Raw genomic sequence first — 24,043 nt, forward strand, 5'->3', positions numbered from 1 at the left:
GTTTCCTTATATTAATGGAAGTTATGAAGAGCGAAACGTGCGCCAACTCACTACACATCATGACACGTTTTTTTTTTTTTTGGTTTTGTTTTTTAAAAACAAACCATTATTTAATTATATTTCAGCATAAACATACATTGCTAGACTGGAAATTAACATAATCTAGCAAACATTTATAATTTATTTATGGCTGAAATGTTGCATGTATATGTAACAAGCAAAGTATTTATCATGATGTGCTTTAAATAACATAAAAACAATACTGTCAGAAATATAGCATGTTGTTCTTAAATACCAGTAGTGATGTTGTACAATGAGGATGTTGTCATGTCGGCGGAAATAGAGTCATCAGTGTCGCAATCACATTTACTTTATTAAAGTAACATAGTAGTTCACATGCAGGTCGTACACATAAATCTGAGCTCACACAGACCCTGGGTGTGAGGGGTGCTGTTGAATCATCTGAGGTGCTTTCACTGTTTCCATGAGTGTTTTAACGTGAAGCAACAACACGATGACTCTTTCTGGAATCCCACTCAAAGATAAAATTAGCCAGGCTACCCATATGTGGCCTAATCTTAGCAGAAAAAAGAAATGGGCGGACTCTTTGATGAGGTTCATCACTGATGAGGTAAAAATAGATACTACGCACATATGCAGTGTAAAGTCTGTATTAAGTCTTTATGATTGTGCAATCAGATTATTGTTCATTTTGGCCCATCGGGACCCCTGAGAAGACCTCCAAGAAATCTCCTTCATTATTCGAAGTTGGTTCGCTGGCAAACAATTCGAAAACAGAGTCATATTGGCAGAAGTTCTGGTGGACTCTCGCCGTAGCAGTATTTCGCCTGCGGGTTCCTGTAGGTGTTTTCATGTTGGACGCTCTGAAACAAGACAATAGCAGGGTATTTTCATGTATTCTGGTCTGGAACGCCACAAACAAGCTTGAAGCCGCAATAAGCAAACATAGAGAGTGTGTGACGCTCACCAATGAGGAAGTACGACACTTGGCAAGACACAACTCAAAATGATCTTCCACTGCAGTGAAGAGGTTCTGGAACCCTTCTGCGGCTCGGTTTAGAAAACGCTCCAAAAGAGGTTGCTGATGGGAAAAGAGCAGGAGACAGAGAGTTTTTGTCAGAGGGGAGTTTCCAACGAGGGTGGCCTGATTTTCGTATTCCGGTTTGGTGACGCACATCTAGTGATCATGAACGTAGAATTGTTTTTAGATCTTACATGTTTTTCCAGGATAGTGTCATCAACATAAACATATATATATATATAGCATTATGCAATGTATTTTTTTTTCTAGTAACTGCGTAATAATGCAATCATAATGAGCAAAAATGAGCAACTTCAGAACATGTTGCAACGCATTTCTGCTGTTGTGCTCACTAAACGGAAAATACAAACCACAACGTGTCTCAATAATTTTTGAAGTGGCATTTTACAGTAAGACTGGATACTGTATGACACTGCAAGTATGATACTGCAAGTGACCTAGTGGCGTGTGCTGTTTGCCACAAGTGTAAGACAGGAAAAAAAATAGTACCACTTTCACTGTGTACACACACACACACACACACACACACACACACACACACACACACACACACACACACACACACACACACACACACACACACACACACACACACACCATGAAATACGTTATAAATAATAATAATTATAAATAAATACAAATAACATCAGTCAATTTAAATATATAATAAATCAATAAAATAATATATAAATAATACTAATATATCATATACACTAATCACATATTCGATATGTGATGAGAAAAGCCCCCTAAGATAACCCAAGTACATTATATTATTGTGGCAGATGAAAGCATTTAATAGACATACAAAAAAAATTCCTTATTATTACAAAATGAATGTATGTACACTTTCTCACTCGACAATGAACATAAAGGACCATAAAGGACACAAAGAACATAATTTTGGACCCTGATTACAACCACTCTAGTAGTAAAAAGATGAAATGAAGATTTAATAAAAATGAAGATTTGTTGTTTGAAGTACCTTATCAGGCTGGAGGCAGCAGGAAACGCAGAACTCATAGATGCTACAGCATCCATTGGCCAGACAGCTTTTACAGACATACTGGCTTGAGCTGGGAGCATTAACGTTGCAACATCCATTCACCAGTAAATCCTTCCTCTCACACACATAACCTGAAGAGAAAGAAAAAGGAAAGTCTGTGTTAAACGGAACATTGGTCATACATGTGAATACACATAAGCCCAGAGACGTGTTAACAGTTTGAAAAAAGGAGCCGCACATCAAACATGGCGTAGTTAGTGGATGTGAGTGTCATTATAAAGCCTGCATCACTTCACATTCTCCCCTTTTTTTTGTATCTTTTTGTACCATTAAAGGTTGTATCAGTGATTTCAGGCCCCCCCCAAAAAAAGATCACATTCATCTAATCTTTCCTAACGATCCGCTAGCTGCCCGCCCCATAAGCATGCCGTCAAAAAAACGCGTCTCTGTAGGCAGCCTAGGCTCTGAGATCTGCACACAAAAACAATTGGTTTCACCAACCACTCAAAACCAAAATAAATAGTGTTCCAACCAATCACCGACAGGGGCGGGTGTTGTGAGGTTTTGAGCCAGCTTCTTCTTCAGCTCCGACTTTGCGTGCAGCCGTGCACGAGCACAAAACCTCACAACACCCGCCCCTGTCGGTGCCTACAGAGACGCGTTTTTTTGACGGCATGCTTATGGGGCGGGCAGCTAGCGGATCGTTAGGAAAGATTAGATGAATGTGATCATTTTTTTTTTGGGCCTGAAATCACTGATACAACCTTTAAGATTTTTGAATTTTGACACAATTTTCATGACAATTAACCACATTTTCTGCCAGATTTTCATTAACCGCAGAATGGATAAATTATATATTTATTTATGTATTTAATACTGTACTATCTCAACACTGATTTTAAAAAAATAATGAGAAAAATTGCATTTTACAGATTGCAGATTTCAGTAAGGCTGATTTTAAATATTAATAATGGGAAAAATCCCAGATTACAGTAAGTATTAAAGTAATGACAATCTATTTAGAATCCCTATTAAAAACCCTCAAAGTTGCATTGGGTTAATGAGAACTGGGGCAAAATGTGCATAAAAAAAAAACCCATTAAAATGTTCTTGTTTTTGATTGTGGGGGTGAAATATGACTCGGACGTTGCTTCTTGAGATTCACCCCAATTTTTAACAATTTGCACAGCACAAGTTTCAAGGATGGAAACGACACCAGTTATTGCAACAGAGCACACTCTTTAAAAGGTAGGGAAGGCAATTTTGTGATACTGGTTGAAACTCTTTTCACATCCTGATAGCAATCAATAGAAGTGGTCTAAATATTAAAACATGTACTTATATCTTCTGTGTCCCAGGACCAAAAAACGTTCGTCCAATCATTGCATTCGGTCCGAATAATCCTAGCTGTCAACATATGTATTTCAATACCTCCATGCACCCTGCTCGCACAGTGAGGGTTGTAGACAGTCACCGAGCGCCACAAACAAACAGCAGCCGCCGTTTACACTTCCTCCTGGACCAAAACAATGAGCTTATGCTGCGTTCACGCCATGTTGTAATAGTAATTACTAGTTGGCAATCCGTGGCGTTCTACCCGGAGCTGTTCACGTCCTCAGCCTTGGATTATGCGTTTCTAGGTCAACTCTATCAGCGCTGAAATCAACAGCAGTTGTCAGGTGGTACAACTAGAGCTCTGCAAGTTGTTTACGTTCAATATTATTGTAATGTTATATTCTTTGAGACATGAGGTCATTTCATGACATCTCTCGTGACGCTGTGCAGACTCTGCTGTGTGCGTTCATGTGTTTTGAAGGCGGCATTGGCTTTGGACTGAAGGGAGGGTGGGATCTCAGGCTTTCAAAGCTAGCTTGCTATTGCTCGCCTCTGCGAAATTGCCTACCCTACCTTTAATGCATAACAGCTTTGTTGTGAGGGGATGATCACTTACCCAGTTCATCAGTGAGAAGGCTCTTTCCCTGAATTGAGTTTCTGCACTGTGAGATCTGCCTGCTGCTGTTGCCCAGGATGAACTTGACCTTCCACTGGATGGGGTGATCTGAGTCCCTCGCCTCCAGGAGGGTCCGGTCCCGGATGGTTCGCTCCTCCTGTACACATGTCACACACAGAACATCATTCCTTTTCCAATACATGGTTCGTCTCCTCTCAGGTGTTGAGATGAGCAAGGGCCTATTGCTGGTCAAGCTAGTTAAAAGACACCTTGTAGTAAAAATCAAGTTTTAAAAGTTGTTTATTTGTCTATTATGTTTTTAATATCCTTTAAGACAAACCATGTGCAAATTCACCATTGCTAAATATTTTCTCCTTACAACTGCAGTGTACCAAAGACAGTGTCAAAAATGTGGTTTCCTATCATCACAAACATGTAACCAATCCAATATACAGTACTGTGCAAAAGTCTTAGGCATGTTAATATCCCTGCCCGTTTTCTTCAAGCGTCTCAGAGACGTTCCCGCAGTTCTTCTGGATTTAGTCTGTCTCAGTTTTTTCTGTTTCTTCATGTAATCACAGATGGACTCGATGATGGTGAGATCAGATCATCCTGGCTGTTTTCAGACTCCTTGTGCATACACAAATGTCACTGGATTATTACAATTAAAGGCAAAAAGAATGTTTGGAAATGTAAACGGGTATTAACATGCCTAAGACTTTTGCACAGTACTGTGTATATATATATATATATATATATATATATATATATATATATATATATATATATGTATATATATATACACACACTGCGTGCAGAATTATTAGGCATGTTGATTTTCTGATCATTTTTTTTTTTCAGGCACATTTTACCAATTACTACTATTCATTTTGTATAAATCATTTATAAGTGATATATAATTGTTCATGAAGGCTGGAAATGAAAAACACCTTATATTCAGGTGTGCATAATTATTAGGCACGTTTTCCTTTACAGATAAAATAAGCCGAAAAAGAGATTTAACTCAGACTGAAAAGTCAAAAATGATTTTTGAGAAGGAGAAGGATGCAATACTAATGCAATTCTAGAAATTGTCGTTAAGGCATGACCATTGGACAGTGAAATGGTCATTGGGTCAGACAAATACAGGTGGAGAAGAAAAGATACATGTTAACTGCAAAAGAATTAAGAAGAAGAATTAAGTGTGAAACCATCAGGAACCCTTTAGTCTCCAGTGCCACCAGTTTGCAGACCTGCAACCTACCTGGAGTCTCCAGAAGTGCAAGGTGTATATTAGGTATATTTTTAGTTTTGCAGAGAAGGACTAAAAACTATTTATTTGACAGCACTATATAGGTTTTTTATCACCCAAAAAAAAAGAAAAAAAAAAGGAATCGACTTTTGGTATCGAACATACTATCCATCTTGGTTCCTCCCTAGTGGGGACACAGCAACACAACAGCATCAACGACCCCACTACACTACAACACTACATACCTGTTTGAGGGTGCTGGTGAGAAAGTAGATGAGCGACAATCCGAACACGACACCCAGGACCCAACGCTTGCGCAAGAGCCGGCGGAACACCATGGAGGCGTTCTTCTGGATGTGCACCAGGTCCAGGTAGATGTGATGGAGCTAAATACACAGCACTAGTGATCTCAGACAGAGAGATCCAGCTGATTCATCTAACACATCTCTGCCATCAAATACACTCACTGTCACTCTCTGCGATCGCGTGAAGAATATTATATGACACAGGCCGCCAGTAGAGATCGATTGCCGTCGTTAGTTGGACAAACAGTGAGTTTGTATAGACATTTAACCCATTTTATGCATGAAATGTTCTGGATGGAGAGTTATACATTAATATATATCTCATTCTGAGAGATGTAGCTGCAAAATCACAAACAAAACCAGATTGTTGTCAACCCGATTGAAACGTGCGCGTCTTTAATCTAATAATCTAATCTAATATGCACGATCACAGGATTGTGATGAGATTATTTGTTTAGATCGTAAATTGTTTAAATTCTTATAGTTGCAGAAATCAGGCTGTACAACAACAGCTCTCTCCGTGCGGAAATGCGGGGCAATGCGGCGTCGTGATTGGCTGCCCACCGTGTGTACTTCCGGAAACAAATCGTTTCACATCCGCTCTGCAGTCTACATCACTGACTGATGTTTTCATATTTTTAGGGTTTATGTTTAAAAATATCACGCAAAACAGTTGTTAAAGATTCATTTGTGCGTTTCTGTTGCAAGCTACGATGAAGGTAAGATGATTCTGCTCGTTTCTAAGACATTAGATGGCCGTTTAAACCGAAAAAACAAAACAAAAAAAAACAGTTCATCACTGACAGGCTCATGTTCATTCATGGCTTGTTCCAAAATGTAGAAATATTAGTTCGCCCTAAAATACTATAGTTACTATAGATATTACTACACAACTGTAATAAAAAAATTAACAACATAGAAATGTAATCTATCTATCTATCTATCTATCTATCTATCTATCTATCTATCTGTCTGTCTGTCTGTCTGTCTGTCTGTCTCAAATGTTTATCATAGTGTCTGTCTGTAACAAATGCTTACCATAGTATCTATCTATCTATCTATCTATCTATCTATCTATCTATCTATCTATCTATCTATCTATCTATCTGTATGTCTTATCTATCTATCTATCTATCTATCTATCTATCTATCTATCTATCTATCTATCTATCTATCTATCTATCTGTATGTCTTTATCTATCTATCTATCTATCTATCTATCTATCTATCTATCTATCTTTTACAATAAATGAGCTCTATCTATCTACATACATCTATACACACACATTCATGTAATGTAATTCATGGTCAGAAATGGTCTATCTTTCCTTCACCCAATAATGCAATTTCTGTCATCGTTTACTCACCCTTGTATTTTGCGAAATGCATATGACTTTCTTTGTTCTGAGGAACGTAATAGGAGTTATTCATAGTTGTATGTTTAAGCTGCATTCCATAAAATAAAAGTGAAAGGTGACTTTTGCTGTCATTTTCCGCGAATAATGAAACTTCAGCCTGTTCCTCGCATAAAGATGCATCGCTTATAGTGCAATGTAGGAATATAGTGCATCAATTTTTTCTAAAAATGTCATTCATGGAGTGTGAAGTTTTTTTTTTAATGGAAGAAAGTGGCTCATTATTAGCTGTTAAATTTTTCCATTTTAGAGAAGTTTCCACAGTGTGAAGTTTCCACAGTGTGAAGTTTCCACAGAAGAAATTAAGTCCTCTCTGAACCGTCTCTTATATACAGTTGTAATCGAAATTATTCAAACTCCATTGCAAATCAAGTTTATTAGCAAAATTTACAGACTTACCGCTGTTTGCAATAAACAAAACAAACAAAAGTAATTGAAATAGCTCTATTATCGAAATAATGATTCTATACAATGTCATTTTGCACAATTCCATTTTAATTGTTTTATGTACATTTTTCTTAAATCGTAACTTTGTGTTTCTTTTACAAACGTACTTCCTGTTTCACCCTAGTTTTGGAGCTCCTGGTGATAAAGCGGGTGCCATGCAGAGACGCCACAGCAGCAACACCGAGGGCATGCCACCAGAAAGGTTGGGTTTTACTCATATACTCTAAATATCTTTAAAGTTTTAAGTCTGATTTTAAAACATAATTTTATCAGGATACCAGCATTTGTGTTTGATGTTGGTTGTCCCTCCAGGTTTTCTAGCCTGAACCATCCTTAGTCAGCAAGCTTTACCTGTTAAGTCTCTGTAACTTGACAAGTAAGTTCAGGTATTGTTACTGAATTAAATCACTGAGCTTTCATTTGACAACAATTGTTAACTGCATTAGTTAACGCTATTTCTAAGGGCTCTAAATAATGAATATGATCAAAACGTTGCTGAAAAACCTGTTGAACACAATCTCCTACATCCCTTCTGTCATCTGATTGATAGTCTATACGGTTTTAGCAAGGAAATGTCTGTTTAGTAGTATAATTGTAAATATGTCCACCTTGAGGTCTTGGTTCACGTGTCTTTTTGCCGTGAATTTAGGAATAGCTTTAATGTTGTTAGTAATATTTGAAGATGAACACATGATGGACTGAAGCAACTTAGGGTTACTTGATTATCCATACCTTGTTTTTTCCTAGAAAATAATTTTTTGTAAGAATTTAAATATGATCTTACTAAGAAATATTATTGGCGGATATAGAGTGACAACTGATATTTATGTGTATTTTATGTAAGAAGTATGCTATACTGTTATACAAATCTTATTTATTTTCATGAGAAGCTGTCAGATTTTCATCTTACTGTTTGGCCATATAAATATCAGCAACCTTACCAAATTATAAATTCTGCCCCGATTGGGCCTCTGAATTAACTTTTGTTTTTTTTTAAATGAATGTATATTCTCCTATGTCATACTACATAAGCCATAAAAGCCAGATGTATCAAATATTTTGTCTAAAGGTTCAATGAACTGTTCCACTTCATTTTATATTTTATTTTTCAGTCATGCTTTACAGAGTTAACATAAATTAACAATAAACAACACTTTTACAGCATTTATTATTCTCAGTTAATGTAAATTTCATCAATAATACACATTTAAAATGGTTGTATAAAAAGCTGTATCTGTTAACATCAGTTGATTAATTCACTGTAAACACAAACAAATAAATAATTTAAATTCTATTACCGAAGATTAATAAATGCTGTAAAATTGTTCATTGTTAGTTTATGTTAGCTAATGCTTTAACAAATATAATATTACATTTACATACAATATAATTATCTATTACAATAACACTTCCATGTAATCACACTGAATTTTTTATGTAGCTGTATTGAAGCCCAATGTTCGAAAAAACAAACAAACTCTGCTACTGATTCAGTCGAATATGTGCAAATGCAGACTGCTTTCTTGTCTTGTTGCAGGAACAGGAGTCAAACTCTCGGTTCAGAGAGTAGTCTTGATGAAGGAGGAGTGTTTGACTGTCTGAAGCCAGACTCTCCTACATCGCCCCAGCAGCTTTTCTCTGGTCTGGTGGGCGTCTCTGCAGGGAACGTGTCCTCAGCTCCCTTCCAGTCTGCGGGAATGGTTCTGGGTTCTCCACCGGACGTCTTCATTCAGATGGCGTCCTCTTCACGGGACGAAAGCTCTCACCGGACGGAGAGCCCACCTTATCTTCCTCGCCCTCCTCCGCACCATCATCATCATCACCATCATCTTCATCATCACTCCGGCCAGCACCGCTCTTCTCTCCTGCATGCGGCCACCTCTGCTGAGAGGCACGGGAGCAGAGATGATGGAGGTGAGAGATGTGTTCACAACACCAAGGACCACATGATCCATTGAACCAAACTGAATCAACACTGAACTGATTTCAACTGAATAATGACTGTTTATTATTGTTTTTATAGAGCTGCTTTACAGCAGAATTGAAATCTTTTTGCTACACTGAATCATTTTTTTTCATATTTATCAATGCAAAGCTGCTTTGAAACAATCTGTATTGTATAAAGTGCTATATAAATAAAGGTGACTTGACTTGACTTGTCATGAACAATTATAGTGTAATGATACTCTTCAGCACTACCGTTTTATTATTAGAATTTAAAATAACTGGTTTATGTTTTAAAAGAAACTTTTAGCATCATTACTCCAGTTGTCAGCATCACATGATCCTTTAGAAATCATTCTAATAGTGTATGCTGATTTGGTGCTCAAGAAGAATTTCTTATTATTATCAAAGTTATTATCAAACTGAAAACAGTTGTTCTGCTTAATATTTTTGTGAAAACCATGATACTTTTTTCAGGATTCCTTGATTAATAGAAAGACAGCATTTATTTGACATTATGAATGTCAATTTAAATGGATAGTTCACCCAAAAATGAAAATTCTGTCATCATTTACTCCCCCCTCCACTTGTTCCAAACCGGTATAAATGTCTTTGTTCAGCTGAACACAAAGGAAGGTATTTTAAAGAATGTTGGTAACCAAACAGATCTTGGGCCCCATTGACTACCATAGTAGGAAAAAAAAAATTACTATGGTAGTCAATGGGTTTCAAACATTCTCCCAAATATCATTATCATCCCAAGACATTCATACAGGTTTGTGGAAAATGATGACAGTATTTTTATTTTTAGGTGAACTATCCGTTTAAGGCATCCTCACTGAATAAAAGTATTAATTTCTTACAACAAATTACTGACCTCAAAACTTCTCACATACCTGCCTGTTCGCAGGTGACGATGCCTCTACACCTTCTCCTGCTCTCTCTGAGCTCAAGGCCGTGGTCACATGGCTTCAGAGAGGATTCCCTTTTATTCTCATTCTCCTTGCTAAAGTCTGCTTTCAGCACAAGCTCGGTAGGTTCAGTGTACTATGAGCTGCCTTCGCTGTTGAATGCACGAGTCAAAATCACAGCTGTTATCACTGAGATTGTGATATGCAGTTCAGAGCAACTGATCACTGATGTTTTGTTGGACCAGAGATAATAAATATATATAAAATGTAGTAACTACTGTGCATTGTTTTTCAGAAGATATGTAAAATGCAAGTTGAAACATGATTCTCTTTGTATTTCTCAGGAATTGCTATTTGCATTGGAATGATCAGCACATTTGCCTTTGCTAACTCAACGCTGAAGCATCAGGTGGCATTACGGGTGAGATATGTTTGATTCATCGTTTTATACTCTAGTTAAATTACTGGCTGTTCTGGTTTCTGCATTTGCTCATATACACTATAAGACATTTGCATTTGCCCTTTTAGTGTTTTTGTGTGATTTTTTTTTTTTTTTTTTATCCTTGCAGAATAAAAGTATTAAATTCTATAAAAAAAATCAAACTAACCACAAACTTTTGAACAGTAGTGTATACGTAGTCACTACAGTGTTAAATCACAGTATTGAGTCACTACAGTGGGGTTTTCCTTGTAATGCGTGTACTGTAAGTTACATTGGATAAACGTTTCTACTAAATAACTGCTTTCATAAGGGTCCTGTGTGTGATATTATTTTTTTTGTAAAATTATCTGATGAGTGTAAACACAATGAACTTGTACTTTCTACGTTACTCTTTTTTAATTAGTTCCTAGCCAGAATGACACTGCTGTATTAATTCATATATGACCAGTTGTTCTGCTTGGTACGTGTCATTGTGATGGGATGTATTTTCAGGAGGAGAGATCTGTGTTTACCACTCTCTGGATTATGATCTTTCTCGCTGGCAACATTGTGTATGTGTACTACACCTTCAGTTTTGAGGAACTTCACAACAGGTACAGTCCAGAGTCACTATTGTAACTGATTATGTGTATCAAACATTCATCTATTTTTATGTTATCCTGCATGTTCCAAGAATGTTATGTTTTTTGCTTTATACGTTTGAAAAATTTCATTTACTTCATGTTGTCATTTTGCAGCGTGATCTCTCATTTTATGTTTGTGTATATCAGCATTTGTGAGTATTTAGCTTTCCATCATTTTTCATTATTCACATTTGAACCAGCTTTTAAATTAAAGCATTCACTGTTTTCATTTTTAGTAGTTTGTTTGTTATTATTTCTTATTTACTACCATTTAAAAGTTTGGGGTCGCTAAGACTTCATTTGTTTGATCAAAAATACAATAAAAACAGTAATATTGTGAAATATTATACCAATTTAAAATAACTGTTTTGTATTTTAATATATTTTAAAAGAAACTTTCAGCATCATTACTTTAATATTCTAATATGATGATTTGCTGCTCAAGAAACATTTCTTATTATTATCATTGTTGAAAACATGTTGTTCTGCTTAATATTTTTGTGGAAACCTTGATGCATTTTTTTTCAGGATGCTGTGATGAGTAGAAAGTTTAAAAGAGCAGCATTTATTTGAAATATAAATCTGTTGTAACATTATAAATGTATTTATTTTTGATTAATTTAATGCTTTCTTGCTGAATAAATGTATTAATTTCCTACTGACCCCACATTTTTGAATGGTAGTATATCCTAAATAAATATTCAAAATGTATATTATAAAATCACATTATTTGTAGTTAAATTATATTTTTTATAAATTACAATTTATATTTTAAAAAATAACGTATTTTTTCTCCCCAGCCTTATTTTTGCTAAGCCAAACATCAACAGTTTTGATTTCTTTGACCTGATCTGGGCTGTTGGAATAACAGATTTTGTGCTGAAATATTTCACCATCGAGCTCAAATGCCTCATACTGTTCCTCCCTAAAATGATCCTCGCATTCAAGTCCAGGGTAAGATGACAATTTACCATGTTTCACGTTACTCTTCTTCAATGTACTGTACCAAGTCGAATACTACAGTCCTACAGTATAAATGTCATCAGAATATTGGTAAAACCGATATGTCATTTTTACTAACTGATGCCCATACTGGTATTTATAAAGCAGAATGGCATATATATATATATATGAATCTTTTCACAATAGTCTGGCGTAATGCACACCGTAATGCACACTGTAATTCATATATATATATATATATATATATATGAATCTTTTCAAAATAGTCTGGCGTAATGCACACTGTAATGCACACTGTATGCACACTGTAAACCACACTGTATGGTTAAACCACAGTGCACACTAAACCCGAACAATGAAATTAACCAAATGAAATGAGTTTATTTCACTCGAATATTACTGAAAGTTCATTGCACTTAATAGAAAAAGGTTAGGTGAACTCAATAACTGATTTTAATAAGCTGAACTTAAACTGAATGAGTACAACAGAGTTCTAGTTCCAAGCATGCTTTGCATCAGACTGCTTAAGGTGAGTAAATATTGAAATGAAGTGTTATTTTGTGTGTTTTTGCAAAAGATGAATATAGGGAGAGATGTGTTAGTGTTGTGAAGGGGTTTCTGTTATGTTGCAGTGTTGCAGGGGTTACCATTATGGTGAAGAGTAGATCCTGTAGTTAGGTCAAGGATGGACTGCAAAAATATAGCTGGCCTCATGGGATAGTAAAGTGCATACTTCAGAATATCGGCAGAAGTAGTAGATCATCAGGGGACTTTTTGCCTACTGTTTTTTTTTTTGAATACTACTTTTTTGGCATACTATTTTTCGCATACTATATAGTAGGGGGAAGTATTTGATTTCAGACGCAGTGTATGTATATGGGATGTTAAGCACATGCAGGTGATGGTCTCTTTGTTATATTATCACATGCAAGTGTGCTATTGCTAGCTAGCAGCTAATTATAAATTATTTGAGTTAACATGATGTTTATGCAATCAAATTGTATGACTTTAGCTTAGTCAACATTTAAATTAATTTGCAGTTAACATGTTTGTGTAGTACAAGATCAAAATTTTAAAATCTACTTAATCTCAGAGTTTGTTCAATTAAAAAATTTAGGCAAATGATTGCCTACATTATTTTTTTTTAGCTCTGCCAACTTATTAGGTTTTACAGTGTTGAAATGATTTGTTGAGTATGTACATGCACAAACTACAGCAAAAAGCAAACCTTGTTTAATGAATGTTTGATTCTTCTACATGTTTGTAATGCATTCTTGTTTTTTTGGCTTATGGACTTTAAATCAAGCCTCTGGCAAATAAAACATCCTAGAAAACGCAGTTTAAATTGGATCTCTGAAGTCTTCATGTTTTAGAGTTTTAGCATGATGTAGAGCTACTGGATAAATTCTGGATAAATGGATAATCTGTTTTTTTTTTCCTTTTAAATGGAGATCACGATTCTCCCACGATTCTGAACAGACAAGAGACAACTAAACAAAATAACATGTAATTTACTAGAAGTCCTGACACAATGTTAATTGATGCAGTCTATGTAAAATGTTGAAAAAAATGATACAATCGTTATTTAGAAGCGCCAAGTTACTTTCAAAAGGATTTGCTCTATTTTGTTCACTCCCATAGACATCAGTGTCTATATCCAAGATATAAACTTTTATCCCAGTACTTCTGTGAAAATATATGTAACACCGAAATAACGATGCTGTGTGCTTATAAAGACTGTTTGTGAAGCTGTTTCATACTGCTTTCTCTAGGTCAGCAGCAGCACCCATGCAGATTTGTATGTTCCCGTGTGATTTTAACGGTTAACCGTGCAGCTCTAGCGTGATGAGATTAGGATATCCCCGGTAGCTCCATTCAGTTCCAAAGTACCAGTTCAAACTGGGTGCAACTGGCAAGTTAAGGTGAAAAAAAACAAAATAGTGTGCCGTGCCACCCTGCCTGTGTGGTTGGCTGCTATGAAGGCAGTGTGTGAGCTCATTGGCCCACTGGGGCTGGGATGAGGTCATCTCTCTGAGGAACACTCATGTACACAGACACGCACATACGCTCTTACACAATCACCCATTCATTGGAGTGACAGTATAGGTCTATTACAGCAAGAACCGCTCTGTAAACACATCACACTCTCTAGTCTATAACATAGAATAATCAAACATGTGCAATCCGCTTTGAACCATTTGTTTGACTCAAACACACACCTTGCATCTACATCTGCTAAGATAATCTGATTTGCACAGTTTCTGTTCCTCTGAAGCTCTGTTCCAGGAACTTACCGTTGTTCCTGCCCATATTACACTTCCATCTATCTCCATACCCACCCCCTGAAACCAAACACACACTTTCCACCTCTTGTATCAAGCCCAGGTGGCACACTTTCAGGCAATGATGTCATGGTCAATGTGTCAGGCTTTCCGCTGACTTTCCATGCCCAGCATCACCACAACTACAAAGACACAACACATACACATGCATCCATACATCTCAGTATAACCTATAATTGCTTCAGCAAGCCTGTGCATGTCGGTATGAACTCACACCATCCATAACACTTCAGTGCACACGTATATGAGGACTGAGGAATCAATAATCCTGTTACAAATCCTAGCGTGTGGCCTTGTTGTCTACCAACATAGGCACATAGAAAATGATTGTTTGTTTTATTTTAAATTATTATTGGCAGAATAGTGCAATTGTAATACTATTTTCATAATTTGATACTCCTAATTGATATGTAAGCATTACCAAAAGTGACAGTAAAGACATTCATAATGTTATAAATATTTATATTTCAAATAAATGCTTCTTTTGAACTTTCTATTCAGAAAGATTCCTGAAAAAAACTGCATCACGGTTTCAGCAAAAATATTAAGCAGCACAACTGTTTTCAACATTGATAATAATAGGAAATGTTTCTTGAGCAGCAAATCAGCGTATTAGAATGATTTCTGAAGAATCGTGTGACACTGAAGACTGTATTCAAATAGAAAAGTATTTTGAATTATAATAACATTTGACAGTATTACTGATTTTACAGTTTTTTTACCGGGCAGTTGCTTGCGATGTCACTTTGTAAAGAAAGACTGCGCGTCTATAGACTGAACACTTAAAGGGTTAGTTCACCCAAAAATGTAAATTCTCTCATTAATTGCTCACCCTCATGTCATTCACAAACCCACAAGACCTTTGTTCATCATGGCACACAAATGAAGATATTTTTGATGAAATCTGAGAGCTTTCTTTCCCTCCATTTACAGCAACGTCAGTGCAACTTTCAAGGCCCAGAAAGGTGGTAAAGACATAGTTAAAATAGTCCATGTCTCTACAGTAGTTCAACCTTAATCTTATGAAGTGATGAGAATACTTTTTGTGCACAAAAAAAAAGAAAAAAAAAAAGACTTTATTCAACAATCTCTTCTCTTCCACATCATTCTCCATCGTTGACGTAGTGTAAACAATGCGGCGCTTCTGGGTTCTACGTCAGAACGCCGGCTCACTGTTGGCTAGCTCCTGGGGTCATCACACACGTGACCAGCGTCGGCCAATAGTGCTTCACTAACCAACTAATTGAGTATTATTTTCTTCCAAGCTTGATCTTGTTTCCTCATCTACAGTACACTAAATGCATACAGCCTAATTGAACTGTCAACATTGACAATTAACACTTGATTATGACCAATATCAATTTGCTCCTGCTATTATTTCTTTAATTGTATTTCTCTAAATTTGCAGCTAAAAGAAAATCTTAAACATCATAACATGACTTGAATAGAGCATTTTTTGTTTTGAAATTTTTGGAAATGGGGGTCAGATTCAAACCCTTGCCTCCCATATGAGAAAATAGTTTTTTTAAAGAAAAAATCTGATGTTGCCCTTAAATAAATTAAGCCATTTCCCACCCTGAGAACCTCCACCTGTGTTTGATAATTGTTTCTTTATTGTTGTTTTGAAGTCACTGACACGGCTGTTAAGACTAAGAGGAAATGAGCTGCTCCCCCATGATGCAGTTGGACCAACTTTTCAGTAGTTGGATGAATTCCAGCTCCAGTTTGTCTAATCGTGTGAGCGAATACAGGGCTGCAGGGACTCTGGCTAAGATGAATTGCTTGCGTGCGGAGGTTACAGATCTCCGTCAGTCAGCTAGCAAGCTCCCCAACAGGGTGATTAATCGCTGTCAGGTGGAGTCCAACAAGTCATTATGCATCTTGTGCTGTGACTAGTGTCAGGCAGTCAGCTCTTGATGTGGGTGATTATGACTTCAGACATTAATCTGGAATTGCAATATGCGATATAATAAACAAATGGTTTCATGAGTCAACTTGCTTGGTTCTCAAGGTAAATGCATGCACAGATTAGTGATAATGCTGAAATGTGTATTTCTCAACTCAAACTAGCAACAACAACTAAATGCACAGTGTTTTCAAATTAAAATAATATTTTTTACAAACTTAAATAATGTTGTAAACATACAGAGAGCCCTGTCATCTGGTATTATTATTAAAGGTTAAAAATAACAACTCAAATTAAATATAATGTGATTTTTACTAGGCTATAATAACAACGTGATCATTTATCATTTTAATGATAAATAAAAATATAATAAATATTTAATATAGTGCACATATTTAGCAAAATACTACCCTCTCTAGCCAACTAACGTGCTATCGAATGGCTTTCCTGGGATAAATGTAACGTTATGTGACATATTGTTCTCCAGCTGTTTTATTGACCTCTTTCCCAAGTTGAAAAAAAAAAAAAAAACACACTAATTGATCGATATTAAGTATGTGGCATAAACATTTCGGTAAGTTGTACTGTATCTTTAAACGCACCTATTGTTCATTCATTTTTATTTGCTATGTGTAGGCTAAGAGATGTTCGGTTCACGACCACAATCTGTCACGTCACATTTACAAGCGCCAAAACGCTATTGTTTGAATTTCGTAATACAATTTACAGGATCTGAGAGCTGAGAATTATTTCAATATCAAAAGTAACCTGCTCTGTCTAGTCTGTCGGTGTCAGTGTCCTCTTTGCTTCGCGATTTTTCTCTGCGTTAGAAAATGGATGTGTGGCGCGAGAGCGTGTGAAAAGTGTCACGCTGAATGAGTGAGAGTTGGCAGCCCTGCTCTCTCTGCTCACCGTCGGTTATCTTATAGCCAAAATAAAGCCATATAACAGAGGTAGAATTTTTGATGCTATTTTAAAGGTTCCTAATTTTGTTTTGGAGGTCTGCTACAATAGTTTTGCATGCATCCAAGTTCAAAAAACACTTTCATTTTCTTATAATATAGATTGCAGCATCACCTCATTTCTCAACGAGTCTGAAAACGGTTTGTTCAAAGATTCAGTCTCTAAGCCCCTCCTTTCCGTGAGCTACTCTGCTCTGATTGGTCAAACAGCCCAGTCTGTTGTGATTGGTAACTGCTTACAGCGCGTGTCGGAAACTAAATGGCCATTACCATACCTGAATTTCAGCTCTTGAGGCTTCCTCAGCACTTGATACACAGTGATATAAAGGATGGCATTAGTTTTTCCATATCAATTCCAGCACGAGTCCTCATCTTTTGGAAGCGCATTCGCAGAAAACAGCATCTTCTCGACATGTCGACCACACGAACCAAACTCTTCCAGTCTCAGCTTACAACTACCGTTTGTTGAGGGCGTCAAGTAGGAGACAATAACCTTATTTATTGTGCACTTTGATCTTTAAAACTTAGCAGACCTTTTACATTCACAAACAGCTATATTACAAACTGCTTGATACTGGTAAAACTGGTAATATTTGAAAAAGCATAATATGGGTTCTGTAAACAAGTTATGACTATATACAATTATAGATGTCGATTTAATTTTATAATTTACATCCATTATTGTTTATATTGCCAACTTATTTCAGTTACAAAAGTAGCTATAAATATCATAACACAATAAATATTCTGCCTGAATAGGTTTTTAATAATTGTGTCTTGTCCCTGTGTTGGATTATACAGCTTTTTACCGTCTACCATCACAGTAGATGTTGGTGTAATCACCATTTCAAGTTTTATTTTGTTGGATCCTTCATGTTCAGTGTTTTCAGACTTGATTTTAAGCTTTTTGATCAAAAACCACTTCTACACATTCAGCCACACTCGACTCTGAGACAGTGAACGTATAATCTGACAGTTATAGGTCACTACGGTGTCTGCAGAGGCACTAAACCCAACTAAAAAAGCCTAGAATAGAAAATTATGATATATAATGAATTTTATACAATGGGTAAAAAAGTGAATTCACAATGGGGGCATGTTTGCAAAGCATTTTAAATATCCGGTGTTTTTTTGTAATTTTCTTGGGCTGTTTTTGTCTTGATAAGCAATAAAGCTTTCTATGCTTTAAGCAAGACGCTCTATATTAGGTATATTTGAAGCATTCTGTCCTGTTGTTCTCTATCAGTTTAGACGCAGAGGCTTCGTTGAATGACGTAGCTCAGCGTGAAAGTGTTGCCCTTTGACACTGAAGTTAGATGAGATTTACTGTTATCCTGCGACTTTGAAAATGTTATGATTAGGGATTGAGTTGGGTGGGCTTGTTATATTTCATGTGGGTAGCAGGTGTACTGCGTTTCTGCCAGTTTTGTTTGCTGCGCAGTAAATTGCCAAGAGAGCGCAGAGCGCTGGACTGTGGCCATTTTTTGGTAGAAGACCCCCCCCCCCCCCCCCCCCCCTCCATGTCACAGCACCTTTAAAGCTTGAGGGTAAGATGTTCACAGTTAATGAACGAACAGATGAGATAAGACTGGGATCATGTTCAAATTCAGCTAGAGGAAGGATGTGTGGTTTTTTAGTGTTGTCATCTCATGCCGGTGCTTGAGTGTCGCTCAGTTTGTAAAGGTGTTGTTTAACAGTTGGCCGGCATAGCTGGAAGTCTTACAAGCATCATAGTGAAATTAGCCTGTTTGGGTTTATAAACATTTAGTGGATAATAATATTATTATTATTATTATTATTAATATGCTAGCTGTTTTATCTAATGAACAAAACATTTATTTATCCTGTAAGCCTCATGAATATGTATGTGTAAGTATATAATAAATTTTTAATTATGTTAAGACTTTATGATTTATTGAAAATTTACTGTTAATAATAATAATAATAATAATAATAATAATAATAATAATTTTAAATTATTATTATTATTATTATGTTATCTGTTTTATCCATAAGTATATTGTTTCATTTGACTAATTTGTAACTACAATGAGCCTGTATGATTAAATAAATGTATTATTATTATTATTATTATTATTATTATTATTATGCTAGCTGCTTTATCTGATAAACATTTAGTGGAAATTAAGAAATAATAATAATAATAATAATTATAAATTTGTCCACTAAAGGTTTATTTAATCATATAGGCTCCTCATAACAATGTATTATTATTGTTATTATTATTATTAATTTTATGCTAGGCGTTTTATCCAATGAAAAAACCTTCATGAATATGATGTAAATAAATAATTTTGTAAGTACGTACATTGTTTCATATGACTACTTTTTAATTATGATTAGCCTGTATGATGTGTTATCACTTTTCTGTATGTCTGTGTAATATATATTATGGTATATATATATATATATATATATATATATATATATATATATATATATATATATATATATATATATATACACACACACAAATTATACTGAAAGTATATTGTTTCAGATGATTGATTTTTAATTATTGAACTGATAGCCCTGGTCATGGATCAATCCAATGTTGTCGGTTTGCTAAATTACACAGTCTAGGATTTCACACCAGTTACCACAATGATTAGAGATCTGAGTAGACGACGCACTAATATGAATCTTTTCTTTGATTTAATCCTTTGAAACCTTTGTGGGCACGTCTGACATCTGACCTGCTCCACCACTTCAGAAGAATTCATTCATATCTGGACAGAGACTCTGAGTCTTTATCAAGGGTTTAGTTTGAGAGGTTTGAATCTAGATCTGTATCTGTGTTTGACCTTTCAGGGGAAGTTTTATCTGCTCATAGAGGAGCTGAGTCAACTTTTCAGAGCTTTGGTTCCCATACAGCTGTGGTACAAGTACATCATGGGTGAAGATCCGTCCAGCAGCTACTTCCTGGGGGCAACGCTGATTATCATTTACAGTCTTTGCAAGGTAGTCTATCTGATTTTGCCTTTTCCATGTAATGTTAATGCTGATGTCATTCTCCTTTTGTGTTTTTATTTATTTATTTTATTTACTTGAGTCTTTTGTTGCAGTGTTATATTTTTCAAACCTTTTAAAAAAAGACCTTTATGTGTACGAGATAAATTTCATGTGGTATTGCACTTCAGAGCCTTTCAAAATGTATTTTTCAGAGCTCATTATTCAGGCGATCTTTTCTGTACGTGTGTGTGTGTGTGTGGCGTTAAATTTGCAATTTTGTTCCGTTTCAGTCATTTGATTTGTGTGGAAGAATATCTGGCATTCGAAAAGCATTCGCCATTCTCTGTAGCTCACAGGTGAGTGCTTTGTCCTCTGCCTAGGCATTTATTAATGTGAACAATTAACAAATATGTATAACAATTGTATATGTATAACAATAAATAACAGTAGTTTGACTTGGAAATGTCACTGAAGATGCTCCAGAAATGTTTCGGCTTCTGGTTCTTTGGGGTGTCACTTTGTATGTGCATCATCGTTATAATAAATGGCATGTACTCTTTATGAAACATTCAAAAATATTAAAAAACATAGACATAAAATTTCATGTGAAGTCACACCCTTATAGGAACGCCCACTTGGAGGGCAAAACAAGACTTTCCTCCATTGCCCGCCAGTTATTTGACCAGGTTTGTACTAAGTACTAATGTACTACAGTGATATTAACAGCCAAGTTTTATTGAAAGCCCATTTTGCCAGCGGTGAAGTACCACTTTAAATAACATTTATGGGAACAGATCTGCACACTCTCAACTTCATGAGATGCTCTTTAAACAGTATTGAAGGAGTATCTGGTACCAAATTCGACATGCACCTTATTGATGATGCAAACTATGTACAGGCAAGCAGATATAAACACAATGCACAGTTTCTCATTTCTCCAAAGAAAACCATTATAAAGAAGACGCTTAACCATTTAGCACATTGCGTTCATATTCGGGGCTCATCTGCCCGCCTGTATATGCATCATCAATAAGGTGTATACTGAACTTGATCTTTTAACATCACTGGTTTAGTACATTAAGGCACTTAAAGTGTTTTTCACGCGTTTTAGAATGCCCCGCTATTTTTAATGATTGAAATACTGCATATGGATCACATGTGCCCAAAGCCCAAACATTGATAACAATAGGATATATTTCTTGAGCATCAAATCATATTAGAATGATTTCTGAATAATCATGTGACACTAAAGACTGGAGTCATGATGCTGAAAATTTAGAATTTATTTTAAATAGTAATAATATTTCAAAATATTACTATTTTTACTGTATTTTTTTTATTTATATAAATGCCTGTGCATGTGTTTCACAGAGTTACGGTACGAGAGCCAGTTCTCAGCAGTGCAGTGAGGCTGGGGATGTGTGTGCAATCTGCCAGGCTGAATTCAGAGAGCCAATCGCACTGCTCTGTCAGGTAACAGACAATGACTCACTAATTCCACTAATATTATACATATTACAGGGTCAGTACAGTGACCAAGGAAACTATCAAAGTGTAACTTCACCGATTTTCAACCCGCTTTGTATTGTTGCAGTTACAATGTCTGTTGCATATGAACAATGTTCACTCATTCTCTGTGTTACCTGGACTGAGAAATTCACGTTTATTTGTCAGCTGAAGTCCACTTTTGACAGCTCCGGGGCTTTCATGAAAACGAAAGTTTCGTAAATTTTTCCCTCCTCTCTGTTTGGCCTAAAACTCTGTTCAGTGTCATCTAGTTTGAAATGATGACTACAAACACAGAGGTTTTTTAGATTTTCCATCTCTGCGTTCTGTTCGTATTTTCAATTCTTTGCACTGCCTACAACACGCTGGATCCTTCACTGGAAATCAATAGTAACTCACTCCTGCTAAACGTTTACTCTTTGAATTCTTGCACCAGGAACAATACAAGTTATCATTATGACTAAAAGTATTTCATACTAAAGCAAGGCGCTATTTAACTCAATTCATAGCAGACTGGGAGTAACCTTCTACAGTAACATGCCCAGTGCATTATGGATGTTGAATTTTTTTTTCTACCTATTTGACAAACGGGAAGACAGCAGCCTTTTTGCGCCGTTTTTTTTTTTTTTTTTTGCCTTTCTACTGTATAAGCAGCCAAGTTTTATTGAAAGCCCATTTTGCCAGCAGTGAAGTACCACTTTAAAAAACATTTATGGGAACAGATCTGCACACTCTCAACTCTATGAGATGCTTTTTAAACTGTATTGAAGGAGTTCCTGTGTGGTAAATGTGTTGTCTTTCTGCAGCATGTGTTCTGTGAGGAGTGTTTATGCCTGTGGTTTGACCGCGAGAGAACATGTCCGCTGTGCCGGTCTGCAGTAGTCGAAAGTCTGCGTAACTGGAAGGATGGGACAACGTCCGCACACTTTCAGATCTACTGAACGGAGATCCAGCTGAATGAAAAAGGTTTTCTGGTCCAGTTGAATCAGATGAAACACATTCACCATGCATAAAACGTTGCTGTTCGTAATGTCATATGATGAAACATGGCCGTGTACTGTAGGGAAGTGGGACAAGATGTTCCATTGTTGAATGTACAATAGCATTACATTATGTCTGATAGCAGAGTTGAAAAAGTGTGTTTCGTCTTCTTATACATGCTTTTCAACAAGTAAAACTTGTTGAATTTTTAATATTATCATTATTAAGCATGATAATCAGCTGTTTTTTTTAACACTTTTTTTTTGTTTTATCCAAGCTATTAAACTTAATCCAGAGTCAACTGTTTTTTGCAATGGTCTAAATTGTTTATTAAAATGAAAATTCACAAGACATAAAGCTTTAGAGCAAGTTAACCATGGGAAATGTAAGCGAGTTCACTGTGGTAAAATCATTATCGTCTCATTGGTTTATTTATTTAAAATCATGACAACAGTAATATGATAAAAAACAGTGATGGTGAATTAATAATTACATTTATTAATAATACTGAACAAGTTATTTTTCAGCCCAGTTAATTTGCCTAAATGTCTAGAGCTATCTGTTTCATAATGACATTTAAAAGACTTTTCTGTGTCAGGGGTATTATCCTTAAATAAATCTAAAACTGTTAAAAACATTGCTGTTCATTGAAATAAAACTGAAATAAAATAAAACATAAATATTAGGTGAAAAACTTAAAATTAGAAATGTTGTCTTGTCAATAAACTGAAATAAATTTAAATTGAAGCACTAAAGTTATTAACTGGAAATACATAAAAGCTGAAATCAAAATAAATTAAACCTAAAATGAACATGAAAAGTAAATATATAAAAGTAAAAACTAATTCAGAATATTCATAAAACTTAAATAACACTGCTGTGTATATTTAAAGCCTTTTTATTTTCATAAATGACAAAACTCACAATATCAAAATAGCAGAGGTAAAACATGTTTAAAACACATGGTAGTAACGTAAACTATAAAAGATTGTAGCTTATGTAAACATCAGTAGCATGCCCTTTGATTCACATTTCGCATGAAATCTCATTC

The 24,043-nt window shown here is 35.7% G+C and overlaps 2 protein-coding genes across 3 annotated transcripts; one reads left to right on the forward strand and one right to left on the reverse strand.

Annotated features, from left to right (window-relative positions):
- Positions 1-352: 352 nt before the first annotated feature.
- On the reverse strand, positions 353-6,290 carry spring1 (SREBF pathway regulator in golgi 1). 2 transcript variants are annotated; one of them, XM_079870360.1, is made up of 6 exons: positions 5,746-5,820; positions 5,518-5,658; positions 4,021-4,177; positions 2,049-2,200; positions 989-1,102; positions 353-884 (listed from the first exon to the last, which is right to left on the reverse strand). In XM_079870360.1, the coding sequence occupies exons 2-6, from the start codon at positions 5,608-5,610 to the stop codon at positions 801-803; spliced, it is 600 nt and encodes a 199-aa protein (XP_079726486.1). In that variant the 5' UTR covers positions 5,611-5,658; positions 5,746-5,820; the 3' UTR covers positions 353-800. The 2 variants fall into 2 exon arrangements, with proteins under 2 accessions (XP_079726486.1, XP_079726485.1); XM_079870359.1 differs by having other exon boundaries at positions 5,518-6,290.
- rnft2 (ring finger protein, transmembrane 2) lies at positions 6,172-23,689 on the forward strand. Its single transcript, XM_079870356.1, has 11 exons — positions 6,172-6,296; positions 7,564-7,641; positions 8,977-9,353; positions 10,294-10,416; positions 10,639-10,715; positions 11,229-11,329; positions 12,160-12,313; positions 20,365-20,514; positions 20,796-20,861; positions 21,877-21,978; positions 22,818-23,689. The coding sequence occupies exons 2-11, from the start codon at positions 7,595-7,597 to the stop codon at positions 22,950-22,952; spliced, it is 1,332 nt and encodes a 443-aa protein (XP_079726482.1). The 5' UTR covers positions 6,172-6,296; positions 7,564-7,594; the 3' UTR covers positions 22,953-23,689.
- The last annotated feature ends 354 nt before the right edge of the window (positions 23,690-24,043 follow it).

Source organism: Squalius cephalus, assembly GCF_949319135.1.
Source record: "Squalius cephalus genome assembly, chromosome: 5".
Classification (NCBI taxonomy): Eukaryota; Metazoa; Chordata; class Actinopteri; order Cypriniformes; family Leuciscidae; genus Squalius; species Squalius cephalus.

What these genes read in the sequence shown, in the direction of transcription:
- rnft2 (XM_079870356.1), top strand. Translation starts at nt 7,595, where the DNA reads ATGCAGAGACGCCACAGCAGCAACACCGAGGGCATGCCACCAGAAAG. An exon ending in CTGCTTTCAGCACAAGCTCG is followed by an intron (nt 10,417 to 10,638) that starts GTAGGTTCAGTG and finishes TGTATTTCTCAG; the next exon opens with GAATTGCTATTTGCATTGGA. An exon ending in TTTGAGGAACTTCACAACAG is followed by an intron (nt 11,330 to 12,159) that starts GTACAGTCCAGA and finishes TTTTCTCCCCAG; the next exon opens with CCTTATTTTTGCTAAGCCAA.
- spring1 (XM_079870359.1), bottom strand. Translation starts at nt 5,610, where the DNA reads ATGGTGTTCCGCCGGCTCTTGCGCAAGCGTTGGGTCCTGGGTGTCGTG. An exon ending in CCTTCTCACTGATGAACTGG is followed by an intron (nt 2,201 to 4,020) that starts GTAAGTGATCAT and finishes CTTTCTCTTCAG; the next exon opens with GTTATGTGTGTGAGAGGAAG. An exon ending in AGTGTCGTACTTCCTCATTG is followed by an intron (nt 885 to 988) that starts GTGAGCGTCACA and finishes GTCTTGTTTCAG; the next exon opens with AGCGTCCAACATGAAAACAC.